The following is a 27,573-nucleotide window of genomic DNA, read 5'->3' on the forward strand; positions in this document are numbered from 1 at the left end:
AGTGGGCTGGTTTCAGTCATTATGCAAATGTACTGTTTATAAGACTAGGGAAACCTGCAGTCAGCTGAGACTGAAGGAGTCACTTAGATGAGTGACTAAACGTTTCTCCCACTGAAAACGCTCCTTCCAGATGAACAGAATCAACTTTTGGAGATTTACTTACCTGGATGATTGAGCATGCATCAGGACATTTCTAAGTTCTAAGCTAAGCTACAAACATCCTCACTAAGCATCTGACACAGTGAGCAGGAACGTAAAGGAGGGACAGGTGAAGAGACCATGCTGCTAGCGAATGGGCTACAGGCTAAGCTAAGCTAGAAAAACCCTAAAGACTCAGTGAGTGAATACTGTAAATATAAATAGCAAGTGAATCACAGAGAGTGTACTCCGAATAAGGCATGTGGAGATTACACTGTGAAATTAGAAGTTTTTGTAAAAGTTTTTTTATTACATTTTTTTACAGATAAGCTACACAGAAATGCCACTGTGTGTTAGAATAAAAACAGGAGATATTGCCACCTCAATGAAGCCAGACAACGATTAAACACTCATACACCAGAGAAACCATTTAACACTGGCTTGAAAGAGTTTACAGTTTATTGCATTTTAATGATCACATGTCATAAAAAAAACTATGAAGTTACTGTTACAGGTTATTTTAGATTTTCAAAGTACCACAACCCCTGAAATGAAAGAGTGAAAATATCAAAAGTTAAAAAGATTTATTTTTTAAACATGGTTCATCAAGTCATGAGCCAAAATGGGCCATTAGATATCCGACAGTCATGTCCCCAAGCACAGATGTCAAACTTGCTCTCCACCTCCTCATATTTGGGTTATAATACCAAATTGTGTATCAGATTGTTGTGGAGGACTTTATCATGAATTAACACTGATATATCTTCAATGAATGGCTGTTCTCACCGCCCTGTGTTTTATCTGAGTGCACACACAGTGTCTGTGTCAGACAGACTCACGTGGTCTCTTTTTAACAACAACATTTTAGACAGAAGAATGCAGCAAGTATGTGCTATAAGATGGAAGTAATATTCATATTTCTTTATGATTATTGATTCTTTTCTGATGTGATGGAACGTAGAATATGATGAACAAACAGACTGGGGAGGACCTCTTACAGATGATTATATATCAGATAAAAGAAGCAATATTTTTCTGTTTGATTAATAGATAACAAAAAGGTTTTCTTCTTTCCTAACATACTACCAACTCAGATTTTCCACTAGATATGCTATGTAGCTCAACAATAGACCTTTTCAGGCAGTACTATGATTTTTTTTTCTAATCTATCTGGTTTTCAATGAAGTCATCTCCAAAGTCAAGCATTTTTCTGAGCGCACTCAGAATCAGCGTGTCAACATCCTCATTCATGTCAATTTCATTGCTGTAGTTTTTCACAGGAAAGATGCAATTCATTGGGATCCCCATTGCAGAGCTGAGCTCTTCCATCTAAGTGTTAAAAAACATCACGTCATGTTCAAGTTTTGTGTTCTTACATCATATTTCTCTGCAGACTCAAATATGCTCACCTTCTTTTTTACATATTTGCTTTTATACACATTCTTCACGTTCTTCTCAGTTTCAGGACAGGCCTCATCAATTTTGGAAATCATCACCATTTGAGGAATTCCTGGAAACAGAAACATTCAGTCACACGATAAAAATCTTCATTTTATTTTTAATTTTGGCTGTTTTCTTCTGCAGTCGTGCCTTTTTTGAGCATTTAAATATGGTTAAAAATAAAATTACTGAGCTGTATGATTTTGTATTTTTGCATTATACGCCATACTTCCAGTCTTTTATATACAGGGTGGGCCATTTATATGGATACACCATAAAAACATGGGAATGGTTGGTGATATCAAAGTCCTGTTTGTGGCACATTAGTATGTGTGAGAGGAAAAACTCCTCAAGATGGGTGGTGACCATGGTGACCATTTAGATGTTGGCCATCTTGGATACAACTTTTGTTTTTTCAATAGGAAGAGGGCCATGTGACACATCAAACTTATTGGTAATGTCATAAGAAAAACAATGGTGTGCTTGGTTTCGACGTAACTTTATTATTTCATGAGTTATTTACAAGTTTCTCTTTGTTCACAGCCATTGACATGTCGAAGAGGTTAACACGTGAGGAGCGGATCGAAATCATGTTGATATCTGGGGAACGCAGTAACTGGGTCATTGAAGCAGATTTCAAAGCAAGACACCCTACGAGACCACCCATCTCCCATGCTACAGTCAGCAAACTGCTTGCTAAGTTTCGTGAAACTGGTTCAGTGTTGCATTTGCCAAAATGTGGACGCAAGAAAACTGTCACCAATGAAGAAACATCAGTGGCTGTCCTAGCTTCATTCAGCAAGAGCCCCCACTGCGTAGCACTCGCCGCATGTCATTGGAGAGTTGCATTAGTCGAACATCCCTTCGGCGGATATTAGCTACTCACAAATGGCACCCTTACAAACTCCAGCTACTGCAGCATCTCAACGAGGATGACCCAGATCGGCTCACAGAATTTGCAGAATGGGCAAAACAAAAATTGGAACAGGACCCTCAGTTTACACAGAAGATTTTGTTCAGTGATGAGGCAAACTTTTATGTGAATGGTGAAGATAACAAACAAAACCACCGCTATTGGTCTGACACTAACCCACATTGGATGGATCCCTCCAAGACTGTTGGAACAACAACAGGGATGGTTTGGTGTGGTATATGGGGTACGACGATAGTGGGTCCATTCTTCATCAATGGAAACCTCAAGGCCTCTGGATAGTTGAAATTGCTACATGATGATGTGTTTCCCTCTTTATGCACTGAAGCTGGCACGTTCCCTGAGTTTCTCCAGCAAGATGGTGCACCACCACATTATGGGTGCCAGTTCCGAGCATTCCTAGATGAACAGTTTCCTGGAAAGTGGATTGGTTGTCGTGGGCCAGTTGAATGGCCCCCAAGGTCTCCCGATCTGACCCACTTAGACTTTTATCTTTGGGGTCATCTAAAGGCAATTGTCTATGGTGTGAAGATACGAGATGGGCAGCACCTGAAACTACGGATATTGGATGCCTGTGCTGGCATTTCTCCTGCGGTGTTGCTATCAGTGTGTGAAGAGTGGAGAAGAGGGCTCCATTGACAATCCAACACAATGGGCAGCACATTGAACACATTTTATAAGTGGTCAAAAACTTTGATGTGTTTCTGACTTTGATGTGTTACATGGCCCCCTTTCTATTGAAAAAACAAAAGTTGTATCCAAGATGGCCGACTTCTAAATGGCCACCATGGTCACCACCCATCTTGAGGAGTTTGCCCCCTCACATATACTAATGTGCCACAAACAGGACTTATCACCAACCATTCCCGTTTTATTATGGTGTATCCATATAAATGGCCCACTCTGTACTCAAAAATGGCAGTGAAACCAATACCATGTGCTAAAATATAAGCTATCAAATTTTTCCAGCTGCTATCTTTAGGGTTTGCCACAGTGGGTCATCTGCCTCCATCTCCTCTTATCCCTTTTCTTAAATTTGCTCAAACTAAACTTCATCAAATTCAAACCAAATGACATATGAGAGCTGATATTTTTTGAGAAATTCCTGTTATGAACTCTTACCCAGGTCGCTGGCATTCTGTCTGACACTATTCATCTTCTCCAGAAATGACTGGTCAATTTCTGATAAGTTGGCAGAAAGCACACAGACCAGAACATGAACTTTATCATCTGCAGAGGGAGTTGGGTTGTAGCCAGGATCTCTTGTTGACAGTGGAGCCACTGGGTTGAACTGGAAACCAGTGCAAAACTTGTTAAAATAAATCAACTTGTTTTTTATGTTTGTTGTGGTTGCTGGGGGAGGGGGGGATTAGTTTTTTCAAAAGTGAGTATAGGAGATTATCTGTCATGCAGCTGCAGGATGTTTATAATCACAGATAGAAGAAGTTAGTTCATGTTATTTGTAATTTAATGGTTTAAGTTATACATTTACGACCTCTAATCATTGGCTATCTACCAAAGGCATACAGGCTGCCATGCCTTGACCCAGTGGTCTTAGTTAATTATAGGCCAATCTCCAACCTTCCTGTCATATCCAAAATTCTTAAAAGAGTAGTTGTCAAACAGCTAACAGATCATCTGCAGAGGAATGGCTTATTTGAAGAGTTTCAGTCAGGTTTCAGAGCTCAGCACAGCACAGAAACAGCTTTAGTGAAGGTTACAAATGATCTTCTTATGGCCTCTGACAGTGGACTCATCTCTGTGCTTGTCCTGCTAGACCTCAGTGTAGCGTTCGATACTGTTGATACATTCAGAAAGGGTGGCTCGTAACTCAGGTTACGGGCAAGATACTAAATCCAGTTTGCTGTCCAATGGATTCATTGGAGTCTATTCAATTCATTTCAATTTTATTTATACAGCACCAAATCACAACAACAGTCACCTCAAAGTACTTGATATTGTAAGGTACCTACAATAAGACATACAGGGAAAAACGCAACAATCACATGATCCGCTACGAGCAAGCCCTTTGGTGAAAACTAAAACTCCCTTTTAACAGGATCATCTGCAAAGGAATGGCTCATTTGAAGAGTTTCAGTCAGGTTTCAGAGCTCATCACAGCACAGAAACAGCTTTAGTGAAGGTTACAAATGATCTTCTTATGGCCTCTGACAGTGGACTCATCTCTGTGCTTGTCCTGCTAGACCTCAGTGCAGCGTTCGATACTGTTGACCATAATATCCTATTAGAGCGATTAGAACATGCTGTAGGTATTACAGGTACTGCGCTGCAGTGGTTTGTATCATATCTATCTAATAGACTCCAATTTGTACATGTAAATGGATCAATTATGGTGTTCCACAGGGTTAAGTGCTAGGACCAATTCTGTTTACACTATACATGCTTCCCCTAGGCAGCATCATTAGAAGACGTAGCATAAATTTTCACTGCTATGCAGATGACACCCAGCTCTATCTATCTATGAAGCCAGATAACACAAACCAATGAGTTAAACTGCAGGAATGTCTTAAAGACATAAAGACCTGGATGGCCGCTAACTTTCTGCTTCTTAATTCAGATCAAACTGAGGTTATTGTACTCGGCCCTGAAAATCTTAGAAATATGGTATCTAACCAGATTCTTACTCGGGATGGCATTACCTTGGCCTCCAGTAATGCTGTGAGGAACCTTGGAGTCATTTTTGACCAGGATATGTCCTTCAACGCACATATTAAACAAATATGTAACACTGCTTTCTTCCATTTGCGCAACATCTCTAAAGTTAGAAATATCCTGTCTCTGTTTCATGAACACTGAAAAACTAGTTCATGCATTTATTACTTCCAGGCTGGACTACTGTAATTCATTATTATCAGGATGTCCAAAAAACTCGCTGAAAAGCCTTCAGCTAATCCAAAATGCTGCAGCAAGAGTCCTGACAGGGACTAGAAAGAGAGGGCATATTTCTCCTGTTTTGGCTTCCCTTCATTGGCTTCCTGTTAAATCCAGAATTGAATTCAAAATCCTGCTCCTCACATACAAGGTCTTAAATAATCAGGCCCCATCTTATCTTAATGACCTTGTAGTACCATATCACCCTATTAGAGCACTTCGCTCTCACACTGCAGGCCTACTTGTTGTTCCTAGAGTATTTAAAAGTAGAATGGGAGGCAGAGCCTTCAGTTTTCAGGCCCCTCTTCTGTGGAACCAGCTTCCAGTTTGGATTCGGGAGACAGACACTATCTCTACTTTCAAGATTAGGCTTAAAACTTTCCTTTTTGCTAAAGCATATATTTAGGGCTGGACCAGGTGACCCTAAATACTCCCTTAGTTATGCTGCAATAGACGTAGGCTGCTGGGGATTCCCATGATGCATTGAGTTTTTCCTTTCCAGTCACCTTTCTCACTAACTATGTGTTAATAGACCTCTCTGCATTGAATCATATCTGTTATTAACCTCTGTCTCTCTTCCACAGCATGTCTTTATCCTGTCTTCCTTCTCTCACCCCAACCGGTCGCAGCAGATGGCCGCCCCTCCCTGAGCCTGGTTCTGTCGGAGGTTTCTTCCTGTTAAAAGGGAGTTTTTCCTTCCCACTGTCGCCAAAGTGCTTGCTCATAGGGGTCATATGATTGTTGGGTTTCTCTCTGTATCTATGAAGCACCTTGAGGCAACTTTTGTTGTGATTTGGCGCCATATAAATAAAATTGAATTTAATTGAATTGAATTGGAAGAAACCTCCAGTAAAACCAGGCTCAGGGAGGGTATGATAACAAGTATAATTCAGTACAGAAAGGTCCATTATCACATAGTGAGTGAAGAAGAAACACCCAGCAGACTACACTTATTAAAACATAATATGTGAGTACTCTCGCTGTAGCATATTGGATTAATTGAAGGATTTTCAGGTTTTTCAGAGTTTTTCTGACATCCTGATAATAATGAATTACAGTAGTCCAGCCTAAGAGTAATAAATGCATGAACTAGTTTTACAGCGTCACTGTGATACAAGATTTTTCTCATTTTAGAGATATTGCGCAAATGGAAGAAATCAATCCTACATATGTTTTTAACTCTTCGGTTGTGTGCACCCCCATCCCCCTTACTGTAGTGTTCCTGGTCAAAATGTCAGTTTAAACAGCTCCTAAATTAACATAACAAACATTTTTCACCACCAAATTCAGTTCAGTGGGTGGCTCAATAGGTCATTCAGTGGGTCGTTCAGTAGGTCGTTCAGTGGTTCTTTCAATTTGTCATTCAGTGGGCCATTCAGGGGATCAGAGGCCAAAGGGATGTGGAATCCCATTCATTTCCCATGTTGGTCACCACCGGGAACACCGCAGATGTAACACGGATGATGTCAAAATTCAATAAAAAGAGGTGCTCATCACTTTTATATGTTCAAGTGCATTGTTTGGAGGATGTTATAAGGCCTTGAGTCAATCAGATGTAAAACACAATATTTATGAGTGTTTTATGTTTTAAACCAGTGAGATTTCACCCGACCACGACAGGAAGGTTGATATATGTCTTGAAGGACATCCTGGTCAAAAATGACTCCAAGGTTCATTATGGTGTTACTGTAAAGTGTACCGTGGTCAAGGCAATCCCATCCAGAGTAAGAATCACCACTGCAGCACTTCTGCAGTTGATTGCATTATATCTGTCTAATAGACTCAACTTTGGTCATGTAAATGGAGAGTCTCCATTTATGCACTAAGGTTAATTATGGAGTTCCACAGCGTTTTGTGCTAGGACCAATTCTCTTCACAATATACATGCTTCCCTTAGGCAGTATAATCATACTGGCATACAGATTCACAGCTATGAAGGTGACACCCAACCTTTCCTGTCCAATGAGCCAGATAACACACACTAGAACTACAGAGCAAAAAGTTTTGAAGAAATTTTAAGTTTGCTTATTCTGTTGCTGTGGCCAGAAGCTGTCAGGAAATAGGTACCAGTAGAAGGAGGTGACACAACACCAGTGATACGCAGAAACACAGACAGAGACAAGCTTTGTGCAATGTCTTTTTTGCATGGGTTTTTTTTTTGCCCTTTTTTCTGTTTTATTCGAAAGTGTACAGTGAGGAGTGCCAAGAAAGGAGAGGTAACGAGAGCAGGGAAGCCTTACAGTAAAGGATTAGAAGGATTGAAACCCACTGCTCTCAGAATGACTTCTCATCCCAGTGAGCTATACCGGTGCCCAAACTTGTACCCAAAGTGTACCATAAGCATAAATGGGCAGTAACGCTACTGTAATCCGATGACTTTTTTGAAGTAACAATTAAAGTAAGGTATTACTATTGCAAAAAAGGCAATAAGTTTGCTATAAGCACACTGTGTTACTGCGTTACTAAACCGTGATTTTGTTTGCGAGAGTGTCTCATGATAATGACGTAAGTGAGTGCGACGTTCGTGGCAACAGCTGTGTGCAGATCAACAATGGATAATATATCGAGTGCAGGAGAGAGTATGACCATGCAGCGTTTAAAGCATGGAAGTACTGACCTTACTTTTAGTTTGATTCTGTAAAAAGTGACAAAAACATTAGCATCCACTGTTCACTGCGTGGAAAGAAGACTTCTTTTTACCACAAAAAAAAACCCCCTAAACTTCTGAGCAAGCACCGAGTACGCTTCCCCGGGAATGCGAAAACTCCTGGATCTTTCCACTGACATGACCGCTGCAGCACACTGTGGACAAGAGATATTTTATTTTGTATTCGTATGGTGACATTTTATAATCATAACTATCATTGATCAGTCATTCATCATTGTTGAATCTGATGACAGTATAATCTTTGTTTTATATTTATGGTAATCTGAGTAAAGATTAATGTATGCATATTATCATCATGGTAATCAAGTCTCAAATGGTATCCACAGCATTGTATTCACCGTCCAAACTGGAGGGTCCAGCAGGACCTTGTTCTAATTCATTTGCAGGCCTACATCAGAACATGCACATAGAGAGTTATGTAAATACGCACGTTCGCATACACACTTATTTACACAGGGAGGTCGTGTCAGGACGTTCTCTAGTTGGACTCACAGAACTGCACAACATGACATGTCACACACTTGTTTTTCTCTAAAAGTATCATCCGATGTTTGTATAAGGAGAACTTTGGACTATGGGGAGACTGTTATCATTTCTAGTAAGGTCTAACTGTGTGATGTCATCATGGGTTATATAAGGATGGGGAGCTGTCCACTCTTTGGAGATTGTTGCTGTACGTCAGTCTTCCCATACTTCTGTTCAGAAGTGTGTAATAAAGATCACTATTCTGGCATCTACTGAGACCATGCAGTCGTTTGTCTTCTCCTCAAAACTCGAATCATGACATTTTTGGTGCCGAAACCCGGTTTGAGGGGAGACTAATGGAGCTTGGCTGACGGTCTAGTGGTGTCAGACGGACGGCCAGGAGGTCGACTGAGTGATGGGCCCCGAGATATGAGAGGTAAGCACCGCCTGTTGATGGATCTCCAAAGGTGCTGAATTGGAAATTAAACTAAATTAAATGTTCACTCAGTGGAGCTTCTGTTCTGTCCGTGGTGATTTTGGGGTAATTAGTGTTGAAAGTTTGGGGAATATTTGACTGATAAAATTTATTGCTGTTTATTGTGGGAATGAATTTTGAGTTAAGAAGTTATGTGTTTAAGTCAAGGTGTGACAGTGTGTGAAAACTGATGAGGGTTGACTGGATGCCAGCCAGACGCTCGGTAGTGTAGAAGATTTGGTTTTTATTGAGTAGCAAAAACGCGGTTTTGGGCCTCAGATAATTAAACTGGATGGCAGAGTGCCCACAGTGAGGCTTTTAAAACAAGTAAATTCGCTTAGGACTGAGGGCGCGGCCCTCTAAGAATGCAGTTTTGTTCAGCAGGTGGCACTGACCGGTAACCGTGGACGCGCGGTTATCTCTGGCGGCGACCAGATTAGCCCGGAGTAACCTTCCACGGGGATTCGGACTCCCGTTAACAGGTGAGGCGGCCCAAGGGGGACGGCCTTTATACTGCATTGATTGATCGACAGGGTCGCGGACCCGGCCGGGACCACTCAACGTCGTTGGCCTGTGAGCTTTAAGTAAAGCTGAAGGCGTGGGTTTGATACTAGCACCAGAGGTGGAGCTCCTTCCCAGCTGCGGGAAACGGTTATAAATTAATTAGTATTTAGAAATCTGACGCGGCCGGCGAGGGCGTTCCCGACGCGTGTAATTGATCAGTAAGGCGCGGCCTGGGCTTAGAGAGCTTTTAAATTTGTCTAAAAGTTAGGAATACCGGTATAAAAATAAGAAGTGAAATAAAAAAGATAGGCTGTTCTGGCATATGGTGTTTATGTCTATACGGGCCCGGGTGTACATAGAATATAAATTACCTGTGTGTGTGAATAAAGTGTAGATAAGTTCTATAAACTGTCATCCTGTTAAATCTGAAACTCCTGCTAAACTTCCTCTCTACAAACTCTTTTCTCTTCTCTCCCTCTTTCTCTCAGAAGGGATTCTGTGTGTGTATCAGTGCTGAAAAAAGGAAAAGGGTCTCGCTCTCTGTCTCTGTGAGAGAAAAAAGGTGGGGGCCGAGTGAGCCCGCGGGGCCGAGCGGGTCCGCGGGAGCGAGCGTGTATGCTGTATGGGAAAGAATGAGGAAGAAGGGAGTGAGAAGGAGCGAGTGAAAAGAGTAACCGAGTGTTTGGTGATTTTTTTTTTTATTATTTCAGAGGCGGTGTGTAAGAGTTTTGACTATATTGATTAAATTCTGTGGTTTTGGAGTTGGTGACTTTAGCTGTGAGAGTTGTGAAAAGAGCAGGTTTTTCTCTTGTTGTGATGTTGAGTAGAAATTGAATGGTCTGTGATTAATCGGTGATTTTCTGCCTATTGTGCTGCGTGGAAGACACAGAAGTGTAGAACTGTTTGTGGTTTATCTTTGTTTGACGTTTTATATAGAAGGGAGTTGGTTGATTCAGGGTGATTTCTCCCGTTTAAGGGAGGAGTTGGATTATTGTTATGTTAAAGCTTTGCTGTAGGTGTATGAGTGTGGATTTTTGCTGGCTTCGCATGTTTAAATTGATGCATGGGAGTTTGTGAGTGGGAAATTGTTTCCAAGAGGGGGAGCAGTGATAGTAGAGGTCACATTCTTCCCCTGCTGGACACAAGAGAAAGTATGAGTTGGAGTGTTGTGGAGGAAAATAATTAGTAACAACATCAAGCAGTTTTTGTGTTTGCAGTCAAGAACATATGAAATTTTTACTTCAGGGGTTTAAAGTTAGTAAAGAGTTAAATCAACCCTCCTCAAGAGTAGGAGTGAGTGATAAATACGGGAAATGAAGCAGGATTTATAAGGTCTTCCACTGACCCTTGGTTCAGTTCAATAATATAGGTAGTTATGTTTATACAAATACTAAATGTATGTTTAGTGTCTTTATACAGGTGGTTTTTTCTTAACCTGGAAACCTGAGTATGGCAGCAGAAGACAGGCCAAGCTGTGGCTAAAAATTCACAGCTGGACACCAGAGTTGTCCCCACCGGGGAAAAAGAAAGAATGAAGTGTTAGGCAGGTTTTTCTCGCTGAACTGCTCCTGGTGCTGTGTCCCTGAATCTCACCAGTGTTAACCTCTGGCGGAAGACATGGAAAAAAGGAAAAGATGTTCCTGGTAAATGACTGAAACAAATAGAATCACACACAACCAGTGAAAGGGATGAGAAGGGTGTGGGACAGACACATGTGCGTGTTAGAGAAATGCCTCGTTTGAGAAAAAGTTAAATTAATCCAAATACAGACGCACCCACACATGCAATGAAGAAAGCAGCTTACACTCACTGAACATTAACAAAATACATAGGAACTGCAATGAAGACCTGCTTACACTTATACACATGACATAAGCTGGTATTTCTGACCAGAGAAATGGAACCTGGTAGTTTAGGTGCTCATGAGAGTAATAAAATGTCTCAGTTGTGTTTTTTCAGGGGCGAAACAGACCTGGATCAATTCTCCACGTGCAGCGGTCGGAAGGAAAAACCTACAGGTTAACTTGACTGGATATGTTAAGGCAAGTTTCTTGTTGAATTGTTCACAGCGCCATGTCTCGATAAACCTGACAAGTGGGCCCTAACTTCTGGCTGAGGACCAGGAATGTTGTTAATAAGGTGGGAACTTAAAATGTGGGTTAGCAAATTGGGGAAAGAAAACTGACAGCTTAAGTGGAGAAGTGTGCAGGAGTTTGAAACAAGAGTTTGCAAAAAAAAAAACATATGCAAATTAACATTGACAAGCAGAAAATGCATTAACCTTATAAGGATAAGCTCATAATAATTAATGCAGAGACATTGATTAATCCTGGCTAAGAACACAAACATACGCAATGAAGAAACAGCTTACATACGTGTGCACGTACAAGCAGGGTTAAAGCAGCGACACTTAACATACACCTGTTTTTAAAGGATATAGTTTATCCACTGCTGACAAATAAACTCTCTGGGTTGCAGGACAACTACTTAACTTCAAAAGAGAAGTCACTGGTCTGACCATCCAGTGAGGACACGACAAATTTAGTGGTTAAAAGAGTCAAATTGTGACATGTTTTTGTTGATTGCTTAATACAAATGATTACTGAATGACAGAAAATTCCTTTTTAGGTTTTTAAACAAGATCTTAAGAATTTTAACACCTACCTGTGTTGTCCTGCCAACTTGGGGGGTTATGAGTTGATTATATGGTGAGAAAAAAACAAAACAAAAGGGGGGGGGAGGAGGCCCCATTGTTTCTCCCCTCTCTGAATAACACAGCCAACACAACATCATTTTCCTGTTCGCCTGTTTTTGTTTTGTTTTTCCTTTATGTTTGATTACTGGCTGCTTTGACGGCCCTGAAAGCCGAAGCTGACCTGGACTCCTACCCTCCCCTCTACCATCGTTGCTCTCTCCGCTACCATCTTTGACCCTTTGACCCCTGAAGGCCACACCAGCTGGACTCATAACAACAACTTGAGGATGTCAACAGTGCTGCAGAAAACAATCTCATGCAGCGGAGATGGAGAACGCTAAAGCTTCAGCTGACAGAGCTGTGACGAGACGCGCATGGAGCTAGGAGGAAAAGGGAGGGTGAGCAAAAGAATGCTGACCTCTGAGAAGAGCCGAACAGCAGAGCTGCAGAAGGCCGTGGAGCAAAGTAAGGACAACATAAATAGACTCCGATCTGACGTGGAAGGAAAAGACTCTGGGGTTTTTCCCCTCAGTAAGAGCTTAAGGCACCAGAGCAGAAACTGAGCATGGCTCCGGAGGAGCTGGCTGCTAATTGAACTCATCAGTCAGATGTGGAGTTTCAAGTACAGGACTTGAAATCAGGCGGCAGCTTGCTGGAGCAGGAGGTTGCCAGACCTGACCCAAAGCTCCAACAGCAGGAGCAAACCCTGAAGGAGCTACAGAAGCAAAAGGGTCAAGTTACAAGGAGAAGAGGCAGGCAGCTGCAACAACGGATGCAAACAGATCCAAAGAGGAGGGGAGGACCTCAGGGCAGGCTTTAGGCTGCTGGTTTACCCAAACAACAGAACAGGAAGGTGATGAACAAAAACACACACTTCTGCATGCGCTGACTTAGAATGAAGAGAAACACACACATGAATACTTATGCACTCGTTGAGTGAGTGAAAAGTGATACACACCCATGCACCAAAATCAAAATGTTGATTCAATTCACTAAGAAGTGACACACAATGCTCCAGCTGCTGCAATGAAGAATGCTTTACTGACAAAGGCTCAATGCTGCACACAACAAATTCAAATATAGAATCTGCTACAATAATAAGCCCAGAGGGCATTTGTGTGGTCTGGGGAGCAGAGTCCAGAGCGGTTAGGTTATGAAAACGATGCCGTGCGAGATATCTGGGACTTAGGGCCTCGACTCAATTGTTTACTGTACACTAAAAAAGAAAAGAAAACAGCCTGAGCAGTGGTGCAGAGTGAAGACGATGAATTAACAGTGTGAGTCTTATCTCAGAGTGCCACATAATTGTGATGGAGATTGAATAAAAGGAGGAACACACGGACAAAAGAAGAAGAGAAAGGGGGGGCCAGCCCTTGACCCCGATTGCCTGAGGTATTAAAGATCTGTACTAAATTCTGGTTTCCAGTGTGAGAAAAGTCACGCAGTGCCAGTAGTAGAGCTGGGGTGAGTGATGATTCTAAATTACTGTAAGTAAACCATCGTAGACCCGTTCAAGTTTCATGATAACTAGGATGTAGACTTTGTTGAACCCTAGGCAATTTGAACAGGTAAGATTTGAGTGACCAAGTAGCAGGTGAATAAAAGTTATTGAATAAGCGTTGAGATAAACTGGCAGAATTAAGAGAACTGAAACATTTCAAGAGCTCAAATTACTTAATATGGAAACGGTTCAATTTTGTTTCACGAACACAAAAACATATAGGTCAATGAATATGAAAAGGTTGAGGTGGTGTTGATTTGACTCTGTGTAGGTTTAGGTTTGGCATTTTTACTGATAGGAGGAATATTCAGTGACAAGTCCTAAGACCCGGGCGTCTGCATTTTTGTTTTTGTTATCTTTTATTTTATTTTGTTTTATATTTTGAACAGTGCACTGATTTTTGTTTGTGAATCTTTTCTTTAAGCAGATCTGCATATCGGAAATTACAAGCGTTACACGTCGGCGAGGAAATTGTTGTAACTGAGTTTCTCCGCATTGAAATGGGTTCTGGAGGAAACACTTATGGGGACAATTAGAAACGAGAGTCCCTGTCTAAAAAAGGATTCAGCGAGGTAATCCGATCTCAAGTTCTTGTTTTTCTTTTTGAAATGACGTCATTTTGCTGAGGGCGGAAATCTAAATGCGGCAACGGTTTCCACTATCAGCAAAGAAAGAAAGAATGGATGAATGAATGAATGAATGAAAGACTGGAAATAAAACAAACGGACTGACTGGTAAAAGCTGACAAGACTTGACTACGACTTAAGGTTAACCTCCACCGAGATAGAACAAGAGGGTGGATGAATTTATGTGTGATTCTTTTTACAGGAAATCCTTTTATAGCACCTCTGGAATGTGGATGTGCTGCTAATGTTTGCTTTGCTTTGTTAAGAATGTGTGAGGAAGGTGCAGTAGAAAACAGACAAGTGACATGAAAACAAAAGAATAATAATAAAACAAGTAATAATAACAAATAACAAATTTGGGGACAGTTTGACATAGAGCTCACTAACTGGCCATTAGGGGGCTCTGAGTGATAAACTAGTGGAGTAACATTGCCCAAGTGTGAGTAAGACAAATTGCGGCAATAATAGTGATTTAATGATCGGAGAAAACCTGAACATGATACTTGTCTGTTCTATTGAATCTTTTATTACTCTTATGATTTACAGGTGGTAAATAAGCTGTTTGATTTAACAGATTTGCTTTTTAGGTGAATTGGGAGTTAAAGGAGCTTAACCGGTAACTGCTGACTAATGTTTTTATACAGGGTTACAGGTTGGCAGGAGAGTGTTTTAGATTTAGGATGTGTAATGTTCTTGTGCAGTTTGCAGTAGGGAGATTGCAAATACAACTAGAACTATTAGTTGAGACTAATTAAAACTAACCTGACACTGAGGAGGTTCTATATAAGGAAGAATTAAAACAGATATAAAATGCATCTGATCTTTAATTGCAGGTGTAACCATGAAGATTTTTGGTACATATTGCAGGTTGTTGCTCATTATAGAATTGTGCTCAGCTTCATAAGGCAAAAAAGCTATATCAGGGGTCTATGATTTCGTTTGTTTTTTAATGATTTAGGTATGGCAAAATTAATTTAGGGAACCAGTGAGAAGCATAATTAGATGATCAGATGAGTACTACACTTAAATGGAAGTTAGAATTAAGAATGCCCAATTTGTTTGGATGTCTGTAGTTCACTTTTATACACACACTGCAAATGTGCTTATAAGGAGCTGGCACTTAGTCTGTGAAGGTCAAAAGCTTCATCTTCATCCGACAATGGATCGGATTGATATATTGGAGGTATTGACTTCAAGTGCAGAGGGTTAAATGCATGCACGCTTACACACATAGGCATGGCATAGGAATAAACAAAGTCAACAACATTAGGTTAGGAGAGCCAGCAAGGGAGATGTGTTGGCTTTCTGTCTCTTGCAGAGAAAGGAGTAGACACCAGAACAATGAGGTCTCGGGAATGCTTGGATGAGACGTGAGCGGGAGAGGCGTCAGGGATCATCTTGAGCAGAACAGCGGAAATGGCACAGACCGCTGGGCTGCTGAGCTTCCAGGAGATGGAGGGAGCGTGCCAAGCTCCGGAAGTAATAGTTCTGCTTCTAGTGGTCTCAAGGTGAATGAGCAGAGGGGAGCTCAGGGAAAGCTCATTCCAAGTCACAACACGGGTGGTAAAACAGAGGCAGAATAATCCTCTGCAACGTGGCTGACTCACTCAGTAGTCTACCTGGGGAGCTGAAGAAAGAAGAATCCGAGGGCGTTTCTTCACTCCAAGAGGAGGTGGCGAAGAGGCCTGAAGCGTGACAGGCTGAGACTCGAGTCTGAAGCTTAAAGCTCAGCTGGGTTGTGGGGAAATTGGAAAATAAAGGGGGTGTTGACATGTATGAGTGTTGCTACATGTTTGTTTGTTTTTGACAGACGGGTGAATTGCCCAGACGCAGAGGTCTACCTGCTCGAGAGTCCAAATTGATTGAGTCGCCGGATGGGATGGCTCAAATTGCTAAAGAACAGCAAGTAGATGATTGACACAGTTTACTGAGCCCGCTCCTCTGTATCCAGAGGATGATTGGGGTTATCAGTGTATTTTGAAATTAACTAGAGAGGCTGTGGACACAGGTAACTGCACCACCTTATCAGGTTTATATCCGCGAATTGACAAACGTATGCAAACACGTCGATCCACGCCTAAACGAAATATTTACACGTCTTGTATTTGCGACGGACGTGGTGAAAAACACTTTAACAATGTATGTACATCCAGGTGTGAACACGGCACTGGAGGATTGGATGACGTCTGTTTTTGGGCAATGAAAGGGTGTGTTTATGTCTGCCATGTTTTCTTTTATGGTTTTTCTAGGAATGTTGATGATCGGGTGTTGTTTCATTCCTCTGCTAAGGCGTGTGTTGGTAAAATTGGTAAGCAGGGCCCTAGACTCTGGTCCAGCTGGTTCAGCTGGTCCAGGGTATATGATGCCGTTGCGAGAGGCCGCCTGGACGGAGGAGTGAGACAAAATTGGGTAAAGGTTGGCCGATGGCCAAAGAGGAGGAGTGTGGACAAGAGATATTTTATTTTGTATTCGTATGGTGACATTTTATAATCATAACTATCATTGATCAGTCATTCATCATTGTTGAATCTGATGACAGTATAATCTTTGTTTTATATTTATGGTAATCTGAGTAAAGATTAATGTATGCATATTATCATCATGGTAATCAAGTCTCAAATGGTATCCACAGCATTGTATTCACCGTCCAAACTGGAGGGTCCAGCAGGACCTTGTTCTAATTCATTTGCAGGCCTACATCAGAACATGCACATAGAGAGTTATGTAAATACGCACGTTCGCATACACACTTATTTACACAGGGAGGTCGTGTCAGGACGTTCTCTAGTTGGACTCACAGAACTGCACAACATGACATGTCACACACTTGTTTTTCTCTAAAAGTATCATCCGATGTTTGTATAAGGAGAACTTTGGACTATGGGGAGACTGTTATCATTTCTAGTAAGGTCTAACTGTGTGATGTCATCATGGGTTATATAAGGATGGGGAGCTGTCCACTCTTTGGAGATTGTTGCTGTACGTCAGTCTTCCCATACTTCTGTTCAGAAGTGTGTAATAAAGATCACTATTCTGGCATCTACTGAGACCATGCAGTCGTTTGTCTTCTCCTCAAAACTCGAATCATGACAACACCTGCACCAGGGCAAAATTCCCCACTCCTGCTAAACACATGAGAATAGATTTTAGAACAACAGTGTTAGCGAATTGTGGATCAAAATGATTGTCATTGTGCAAGATGATTACATCTTTAACAAGATGATTAGGTCTTTAGCAGAATGATTAGATCTGTAACATGAATGCTCACCTCTGTTTTCTACACAGACACACTCAAGGTTCACTGATCACATCACAGTCTCACACACATACACACGACACATGTTCACATGTGAGTGTTTTATCTGTCACATGATTGATGAGATGTTTGTGTAAACACTGACTTAATAAAAGAGCTGCGAGGGGGGGCCAGAGTTGGAGTCGTCTGAGGTTCAGTACAGAGCACACAGCTCTGAGATTCTGACCAGACTCCCCTTGTGCAAGTTAAAACCGATCGATCTCTGTTCATCTTGCTTTGATCACGGGAATAAGTCTTTGAATTAGCGAGGTCTACAAATACAGTATAGACCTAACAAACAGGACCGCTGAGTCTTTGAATTTATTTATTTTCTGTGTGTGTTGTGTTTTTTAAAAGTAAGTAAGTGTTAAATAAGCTGACTTTGAATTGGGAGTTTTCCTACTTTGTGTTTCTTCTAGGCAATTTGTGGGAAAATGGTAACTTCCAAAAAAAAGTACCTATGTTTTCATCTGTAATTTGTGTGAGTACAGCAAAAATTGAGCGAGTAAGATGTGGTTGTTCAGACATAAAGAACAGATTCAGACTTGAGAAGTGTGGACTCAGTAGTCCCTTTTTTAATTTTTAAGAACACTGGAACACTGTGGAGAACCTTGCAGTGGTTTTTGACCAGGATATGTCCTTCAGTGCACATATTAAACAAATATGTAGGACTGCTTTATTCCATTTCTACAATATCTCTAAAATTAGAAACTTCCCTTCATTGACTCCCTGTTAAATCCAAGATTTAAAATCCTGCTCCTCACATACAAGGTCTTAATAATCAGGCCCCATCTTATCTTAATGACCTTGTAGTACCATATCACCCTATTAGAGCACTTCGCTCTCGCACTGCAGGCCTATACCTTCCCTACCAAGATTTATGCTTGTTAGACGTGGAAAACATCAGCCAGAATCGCCAAAACCAGCAGCGATGGCTAAGATGGATCCTGGGAGTCTCCTACCGTGACCACGTCACCAACGAAGAAGTACACCATCGAACTGCCACATGTCCCCTCCACGACATTGTGACTGTGTGGCGTGTGCACTTTGGTGGTCATGTTCTATTTCGACCCCCACATCGACTGCCTAAGCTTGCCATTACATTAAACCCACCTCATGGAAGACGCAAACCAGGCGGCCCCCGTACAACTTCTTGTTCCTATAGTATTTAAAAGTAGAATGGGAGGCAGAGCCTTCAGTTTTCTCTGGGTCCCCTCACCCCCAACTGCTCACCAGAGGTGGGACCAAGTCATTGTTTTGCAAGTCTCAAGTAAGTCTCAAGTCTTTATCCTCAAGTCTCAAGTCAAGTCTCAAGTAATGTCAGGCAAGTCAGAGTCGAATCTCAAGTCACTGGTGTAAAAGTCCGAGTAAAGTCACAAGTCTGAAAGTTTGAATTTCAAGTCCTTTCGAGTCTTTAAAAAAAATGAAAAAAGCATGTTGCAGTTATGCTAAATGTAAATATTAGACCATGTAATTTTTAAATCTGTGTTTTTCTCAACACATGACAAAATTGTGAAATTGCACCTCTTTAAAATGCAGCTCAATTAAACCTAGCTCCAAGAATAATTTTCACCGACAGTTCTGAGATAAGCTGCATGTTATTCTTGGATGCGGTTGTAGGACCGGCTTTAAAATCGCATGACAAAAATATCATACACATTAAAAAAAAAAACTGCATCACCAACGTAGCCTGGAAAACATTTGCTAGTTAGATGAAGTCAGCTATCTCATCGTAGCATATTTATATGCATATTTATAATCATACGGTTCTTGGAGTGAGTGCATACACTCATGAAGTTTAGTAACTTCAGGTCACTGCAACAAGCCCAGGTACAGTTTACCGACGGATGGGTGCAGGACCATGAAATGCACCGTGTAGAACGAAAGACCATCGTACGTATCATAAGTTTACCAGTCTCACAAATCGTCATCATAAATACACATTCGTTAACCGTTTATTAATAGGGCCGTTGAGCTCAACGATAATTAATTAGTAGTGGAAATAATTTCTGGTTCATTACAGAAATGTAGCAGTGACAATAATACTGTATGCTGTAATCGTACTGGGCAATTAGTGATACAAAAAACAGTTTTATCCTGTGAATAAAAGTATATGTTTTTGTCAATGTACCATAATAACAGAAGCGAAACGCAATATTGTGTCAGGACAATTCACTATTTATGCACAATAAACAAAGGAGCATAGCGCGACAATTTCTGTTCAGCGCCAGACTTGCTTGTAACCTATATCACTAATTATGTTATGAAAATGACGTATTAACTACTAAAAAACACTGAACTTTGTGGAAATGCTTGGAGCAGACTAACCTGTGAGCTGGAGTGTTCTGGGACGTTATATTTGGTCTTTGAATGGCTGCAATCCAGGCCATCCGTCGCGTCTTTGTTACTTCGGAAACATGGCTCGAACAATTTCTCTTCAACGACGTAATCCGATAACAACCGATCTCTTTACCCGTCGGCTTCCCGTGGCTGTCATGCGACCGGCTATTGCAGTTAATAATACAACAGCTTCTTGACATTTTTGTGTTTCTTTTTATCGCTGTATAACTGATTTCAATCGAAAGCCTGCGTGCGCTAGTACCTCTTGCCACGAGTTCCCAGAATCCTTTGCGGTTCTACCCGTGAATGACGTCACATTTTCAATCTCTATATAATATGCATGTTAAATTTTATATTTGGGGTAAAATATCAAGTCTTTTCAAGTAAACCGGTTCAAGTCCAATTCAAGTCCCAAGTCATTGGTGTAAAAGTCCAAGTCAAGTCACAAGTCTTAGAACATTTTTTCAAGTCAAGTCTAAAGTCAAAAAATTAATGACTCGAGTCTGACTCGAGTCCAAGTCATGTGACTTGAGTCCACACCTCTGCTGCTCACAACAGAGTTCTGCTGCATTTTGGATTTTCTCTTTCTGATAATCTGTATCATTGCTTTGTTGTTATACTTTGTTATAATTCTAAAATAAAACACATCTTCAGGCCTGGATGTGCCCGTCTTGTCTCCAACGTCTTGCCTCCCAAAGATGAGAACAAAATCAGCATTAGCTCAGAATAGGTTAATTAGATAAGTATATTTGATTTGATTGTAATCTGATTACTTTTTAAAAGTCTAATTTGTGGACTTTTCATCCTTAATCCTTTGTGAAACAGTAAAGGGGAAAATCTGAGTATTAATTATTTTTAGTTTAAATAGCTCTTACAGGTTATTCCAGCCTTTTAAAGTAACAGTCCCTGAGGGCCAACTGTCTAGGCCTCTAAAACTCTCCCAGATTAACAAGAGCCATGATCGAGTAGATCCGGTCTGGTCTTACTGGTTGTGGCTGATAAGAATGCGACTATTTGGGTCTTCGACTGTTATCAGAGGAGGCTGTGAATACACCTGGTACTGAGTGAGTTTCCCTAAGACTCATGGGATTAGTCATGAGATTAGTTATTTGACAGAGCCGAAACAGACTTCTTGTATTGAGGTCTACAGACTTCATGACTAGACTCTTTGTTTTATTCTTGGCAGTGTATAGTCTGGTTTGGTACCTCTACTCAACAGACAACACTTCTGCGCAAAACAGTTTTAGTAAAGGAGACAATTTCTCTATTATACTGAAAACGCTTGATGCACACAGATCATTTCATTTAATAAAATGACTGATGTACCTTATGACCCTCGCTCACGTGTCCCCTCATTGCCAGTTTGATGTCATTTGGATGAATGCCAGAGTTAGTTCCTTCATCCCAATTTCTGATTTCATTGAAGACCACAGGGTAATATGTAGCTGAGCTTCCTCTTCCTGTTTTTATTTTATTAGTTTCAAACTGAAAGAGAAACCCATCATATGTTAGTTTATTGACGGTAAAGGCTTATGTTTCTTCTTTCTCATTGTTATTCTTCCATTTATACTTCACAAGTTTAGAGCAACATTCCTAGGGTACTTTGTTAGAATCTCTTGCAGGCATAACTGTCTCCCTTTAACTCAGAATGTGACTGTATTTTTCTTTAGAGCAACAAAAGTAAACACACAAAAAAACACACAAAAGACAACAGCTCGAGGATATATTTAGCTGATGCTTTGATTTTTTTTTTTTTTTTTTTTACCTTTATGGTGAAACTTCGGTCAGAGGTGATTGCACTGGCCAAAGTAGGAATTGCCATTCTACCCTGCAGAATGCTACCAACAGAATTGATGAAGCTGGACTTTCCACATCCAACAGGTCCATGCAGAAGAACTCGAAGGTATCTGATGTTTTTATTTTCTGGCTTGTATTCTCGCACATACTGAAGATCCCTTTGGTTGTTTCTATTTAAAAGAACAAACTAACATGATGTAGGTCTCTGGATTTTTAGTTTTCATTTGTAACAAAGACAAAGCTTCCTTTTATAAAAGCCACCTAGTAAAACATTCATTGAACTGCTCTCCCGATCTTAATACTGAATAGCATTTCATGGTGGATGAGAGGAGTAACTGTAAATGCTAGGTACAGATGGTCAGCTGATTTCAGCAGATCATTTTAAAGTAACAATGCATTAACCCTCTGGTGTCCAGGGTATAATTGGCCGTTTTTGACAACTTTTGATTTTACCTCTATATTTCACCTTTAGAATATGTTTATCTTGCCTTGTTTGGTATCATTATTTTCAGCACAACTTCAAATATCTGAAATTTGAGTTATTTTTTTCATTTTTGCATACTATATTAGCACAATTGATATAAAATTCAGACAAAAAATTCAAAATCCGAGTAGGAAAAAGTTATATTTTTTACTCTAAAACCCACAAACATGTTTTCATAACTTGAAATGCAAATAGAAATTGTACATTTCTAAAACTTATGCACAAGTTTTGCAAACAACAATATAGTACCATTTACCTAAAAAATACAGCCAAGGCCTCAGGGCTTTTTTATATAACCATTTAAAACTATTTACAGAACAATCACGTGTGCTGTATCAAATAAGAAGGCACAGAAATTATTTGTGCCACTCCAAAAAAATAGTTAATAGTTTCAGTATAAGACAGAGGAGAACACCACAGGCCTAAACCTTGCAGGTCTGACAACAGGAGGTGGATCAATCCTGTTTTCCATGTGGGAAGAGCGTTTACACTGGAATCTGACTTTTATGGCTTTTTTGGAGCAAATATGAAATTCAGCAGTCTAACTGACACACAATACAAAACAATAACTACACAACACACTAACTATAGCCTCCAAACACGCTAAACGTCACTAATGTCTCACATATGAAAACTCGCTCTCTCTCTTTCTTTCGCTCACCCACTTTCCGTCACGGTTGTCACTACTCAAACTTCCCCTTCTCCCTAAAGAACTATGTGCCACATGTTGCCATATCATTTTTTGATTGGCTGACATGGTAAACTTTAACACCAATAGGGAAGGGGTGTTTTTTCTTTTTCTTTTTTCACTCGCAAGCGGAGAGTGTTTGCTAGCGCTGTCCATAGAAAATGCAGTTTTTACCGTTCTTCCCGCTGTAAACACAACTGTTTTCTTCAGAACAAAACATTGCGTATATCCTTTATCATAACTCTGGTTTTACGTGGCCATTCAAAAACTGGTATATAGTTTGAAGTCCACACTTTCGACCCAAGTTGAAATCGAGACTCTGAGTCGCTGCATCTTGTAGGTGTGTCGTCTTAAATTGGTCATGTGATTTTGATGCGCTGGCGCATCCGTCAACCCCAGAGGGTTAAATGAAAATTAGACTCACCCCCAGGATACTTTCCTCCATGGTTCAACCAGAGCTAAAGAGGAGACAAAAGAAAGAAGAAATAAAATTCATTATCAAAATTTTGTGAGAATAATGATGGTATTTTATTGGAATAATTTTCAAAAATTACCTGACTCATGGGGAAAAGCTAAAATAGAACAGAATAGATCTTTATTGTCACTGTTATGATAACAACGAAAAAGAAATTGGCTTCTCTTTGTTGGCAGCATGTAGCTTTTTACATTTAGATTCTTTTAGGATAGGAGAAGAAGTTAAAATAGACTTAAGTGGTATCTACATACACAGGGAATGCATGTAGCACACAATGTATGTAAAACACAGTAATGTATGTATCTACACTCAAACCAAAGCATTAATATATATATATATATATATATATATATATATATATATATATATATAAATTCCCCACTCGCTGCTGTGGGCGGTCTATCCTTCAAGCTGAGGTCCTCTACCAGTGGCTGGGAGCTTGAGGGTCCTGCGCAGTATCTTAGCTGTTCCTAGGACTGCGCTCTTCTGGACAGAGATCTCCGATGTTTTTCCCGGGATCTGCTGGAGCCACTCGCCTAGATTGGGAGTCACCGCACCTAGTGCTCCGATTACCACTGGGACCACCATCACCTTCACCCTCCACATCCTCTCGAGCTCTTCTCTGAGCCCTTGGTATTTCTCGAGCTTCTTGTGTTCCTTCTTCCTGATATTGCTGTCATTCGCTACATCGATCACTACGGCCGTCTTCTTCTGTTTGTCTACCACCACTATGTCCGGTTGGTTAGCCACCACCATTTTGTCCGTCTGTATCTGGAAGTCCCACAGGATCTTAGCTCGGTCATTCTCCACCACCCTTGGGGGCGTCTCCCATTTTGACCTCGGGACTTGCAGGTTATACTCGGCACAGATGTTCCTGTACACTATGCCGGCCACTTGGTTATGGCGTTCCATGTATGCCTTGCCTGCTAGCATCTTGCACCCTGCTGTTATGTGCTGGATTGTCTCTGGGGCATCTTTACACAGCCTGCACCTGGGGTCTTGCCTGGTGTGATAGACCCCAGCCTCTATGGAACTTGTGCTCAGAGCTTGTTCCTGTGCTGCCATGATTAGTGCCTCTGTGGTGTCTTTCAGTCCAGCTTTGTCCAGCCACTGGTAGGATTTCTGTGTATCAGCCACCTCCACTATCTGCCGGTGGTACATACAGTGAAGGGGCCTGTCCTTCCATGATGGTTCCTCGCCTTCCTCCTCTTTCTTGGGTTTCTGCTGCCTGAGTTATTCACTGAGCACTCAGTCAGTTGGAGCCATCTTCGTGATGTATTCGTGGATTTTCCTTGTCTCATGTGTTGTCCTGTTGTTACAGGAAAAATGATTCTATGTTTCTTTACCTTCTTTTAAATGTACAAGGATGCCCTTTGTCTGCCCTTTGTCTATGGTTAGATTAGTTTAGAATTATCCTTTTAGACTTTCCCAGCAAAGACATATTGTTTTGGGACATATTGTTTTAGATTGTTTTATCTCTCACAGCTTTCTCCCAGCTCTCTGCTGTCGAGGCTAGCACCACATATGGAGTTGTTTATTTTATCTGTTTATTATTTTCTTATCCTGTTCTCACCGTCTCTGTGATTTGTGCCTATAAAAATGCCAAGCCTCTGTTCATGGTTGTGAGTTGTTCTTAACAGCTTACCCGTGTACACGTTAAAGCATAAAAAGTAATCTTGTCTCATTGTGTCTTTATTTCTCCTGGGTCTTTTGCAGAGTTTTCCCCCAACACCTGTTGATCTTGTACAATTCTAGGCATTCCAGGATCCAGGTGTGGGGCATTGAGTCATAGGCCTTCTTGTAATCAATCCAGGCAGTGCACAGGTTGGTCAGTCTGGTCTTACAGTCTCGGCTGACTGCTCGGTCTACCAGTAGCTGGTGTTTTGCGCCTCTGGTATTCTTGCCCATACCTTTCTGTGCCCCCCTCATGTATTGACCCATGTGCCTGTTCATCTTAGCCGCTATGATGCCTGACATTTATGTTGGAAGTGATAGCAGAGCTGTACATTTTAACTTTTCAGAAACCTCACAGTCAGAACATGATACATTATTTGATCTTAACGTTGTTAGACTTCCCACGTACCACAAGAGGGAGCCCACATGCCACCAGTGGTAGGCATACCACAGTTTGAGAACCACTGCTGTAGGTCATCTTATCTCTCTTACTTCATATAATGTCCTCTTCTGTATATAATTCACTTTTTTGCACAGTCAAGGAGCATGTTACTGTGTGTTGTACTGGTATAACTATGCATATGACAAATACAGAATCTTGAATCTTGAATCTTAGTGACCTTATGGTACCATATCACCCCATTAGAGCACTTCGCTCTCGCAATGCAGGCTTACTTGTTGTTCCTAGAGTATTTAAAAGTAGAATGGGAGGCAGAGCCTTCAGTTTTCAGGCCCCTCTTCACTGAGCACATTATCCCCATTTTTAACATCCTTTTTAAAGTTCTCTTTTTTGTTTTTAAATCTCTTAATGGCCTGCACCCCCCCCCCCCCCCACACACACACACACACACACACACACACACACACACACACCTCTCGGAGATACTACAGCCATATACACCTGCCCGTTCCCTTAGGTCCGCCAATCAGCAGCTCCGTAAGGTACTGAAAACTAAGTATAAATTTAGAGGTGAACATGCTTTTGCTGTAGCTGCTCCAAAGTTGTGAAATGATCTACCCTTGGACATTAGGCAGGCCTCTTCTCGTTCCGAGTTTCAAACTCTTCTTAAAACATATTTATTTCCTGAAGCCTTTGGCACTCTTTAAGTGGTTGACTCAACTTGTTTGATTAGCTTGTTTTACCCTGTTTTATTTTATTCATTTAGTTATTTATTTTTTATTTATTTTATCTTATTTTATCTTTTTTTAAATTTATGGTGTTTATGCTATTTCTATATGTACAGCACTTTGTGAACTCTGGTTTTATGTTAAAGTTCTTTATAAATAAAGCTGGTATGGTACGGTACATAATGTAACCACTCAGCATGAGCTCTACAAAAAATATTATTTTATTTATGTAAAACAATCTAATTGAGTCACAATTTCAATTATAAACTGTCACTTCATTCTGCTTTGTGTCTTGTGGTTAAACAAGAACTTACCATGAGGAGAAGGAGGATTGTATGATTCAAAGTTTCTCCCTAAAGAAAAAAAAAGATAATCATATGATATAGCACACAAGCTGACCGTAGTGTTGTTTATAAGGAAACAATCAGTGTAAATATGCTGTTTCCAATGATTTTGTGTCCTGTACTAAAACAAGTCAGTTACCATGGGGAGGAGGACTATATGATTCAAAATCTCTACCTAAAGAGAAAAAGTCAGATAATCATATGACACAAAATAAGCTGATCTGAGTGTTTACTATAAGGAAACAATTAGTGTGAATACACTGCTTCCATTCATTTTGTGTTTGTAGTCATTTCTGTTACTTACCACTAGAAAAAAAATTTCCTAAAGAGAGAAAGAGAGAAAAATCCAATGGCCTATTGTTTATAATGAAACAATACCTGTAAATACGATAAGTGTTTCCTTTAATGTAGTATGAAAAAAAATGAATCATTCAAGCAGAAAGGTCTGCTGAAACATGCAGCTAACTGAGGCAGAGTTTAACTGTGACTGATGTTCAACACCAAGTTAGTCACTGTAGTTTAATACTCAATACTAGAAAAAACAAACAAAGGATGCCAAAAACTTAGTCTGACTTACCCATTATGTAGTGGTTGTCGTTCTGCTACTGACGGAAAGACTGATTATCTGAACGGTCCCTTGTGCTTTTATAACCCTTGTGACGTTTTCATGGCTTTCTTTCACTTTCATTCTCAGCAGCAGGAGCACTGTTGTTGTTAATGGATTACAGCAAATCTGAGCTGACATATCACAGCTGAAGCAACACTTGCAAAACCTTAAATAGTAAGCCTGACGAGAACAGGCATTATGAGTACCACCCTTTCTGGTGGTTGTATAGCAATGAAAACAAATCCATTGATCCTTTCTCTTATGGGGGGCTGGGAGGTGGACAGGTCGCCATTCTGTTGCAGGACTAACAAAGAGAGAGAAACAATAATTCACTCTGTGGAATCATAAATAATCAATTAACCTAACCCCACTAACCTAACCCACTCAAAACAGTTCCACGTTTAGC

General features: G+C 40.6%; 1 protein-coding gene and 1 pseudogene across 1 annotated transcript; one reads left to right on the forward strand and one right to left on the reverse strand.

Moving 5' to 3' along the window:
• Positions 1–27,573, forward strand: part of LOC146656674 (uncharacterized) — a 370,113-nt pseudogene that overhangs the window by 114,481 nt on the left and 228,059 nt on the right.
• Positions 1,300–27,141, reverse strand: LOC146656676 (interferon-induced protein 44-like). Its single transcript, XM_085425038.1, has 9 exons — positions 27,138–27,141; positions 26,700–26,735; positions 26,531–26,569; positions 23,364–23,397; positions 21,736–21,937; positions 21,297–21,455; positions 3,632–3,800; positions 1,548–1,648; positions 1,300–1,467 (listed from the first exon to the last, which is right to left on the reverse strand). Exons 1-9 carry the CDS (start codon positions 27,139–27,141, stop codon positions 1,300–1,302), a joined length of 912 nt encoding a protein of 303 aa, XP_085281164.1.

Source organism: Rhamphochromis longiceps, linkage group LG12 (assembly GCF_057381845.1).
Source record: "Rhamphochromis longiceps isolate RC_006_pf linkage group LG12, R_longiceps_female_GT1.1, whole genome shotgun sequence".
Classification (NCBI taxonomy): domain Eukaryota; kingdom Metazoa; phylum Chordata; class Actinopteri; order Cichliformes; family Cichlidae; genus Rhamphochromis; species Rhamphochromis longiceps.

Excerpts from the sequence above, each read along its gene's own strand:
- LOC146656676 (XM_085425038.1), bottom strand. Across the intron at positions 23,398-26,530 it reads CAATCCTCCTTCTCCTCATG|CTCTGGTTGAACCATGGAGG; the intron begins GTAAGTTCTTGT and ends TCTCCTCTTTAG. Across the intron at positions 3,801-21,296 it reads ACGTGAGCGAGGGTCATAAG|TTCAACCCAGTGGCTCCACT; the intron begins GTACATCAGTCA and ends ACTGGTTTCCAG.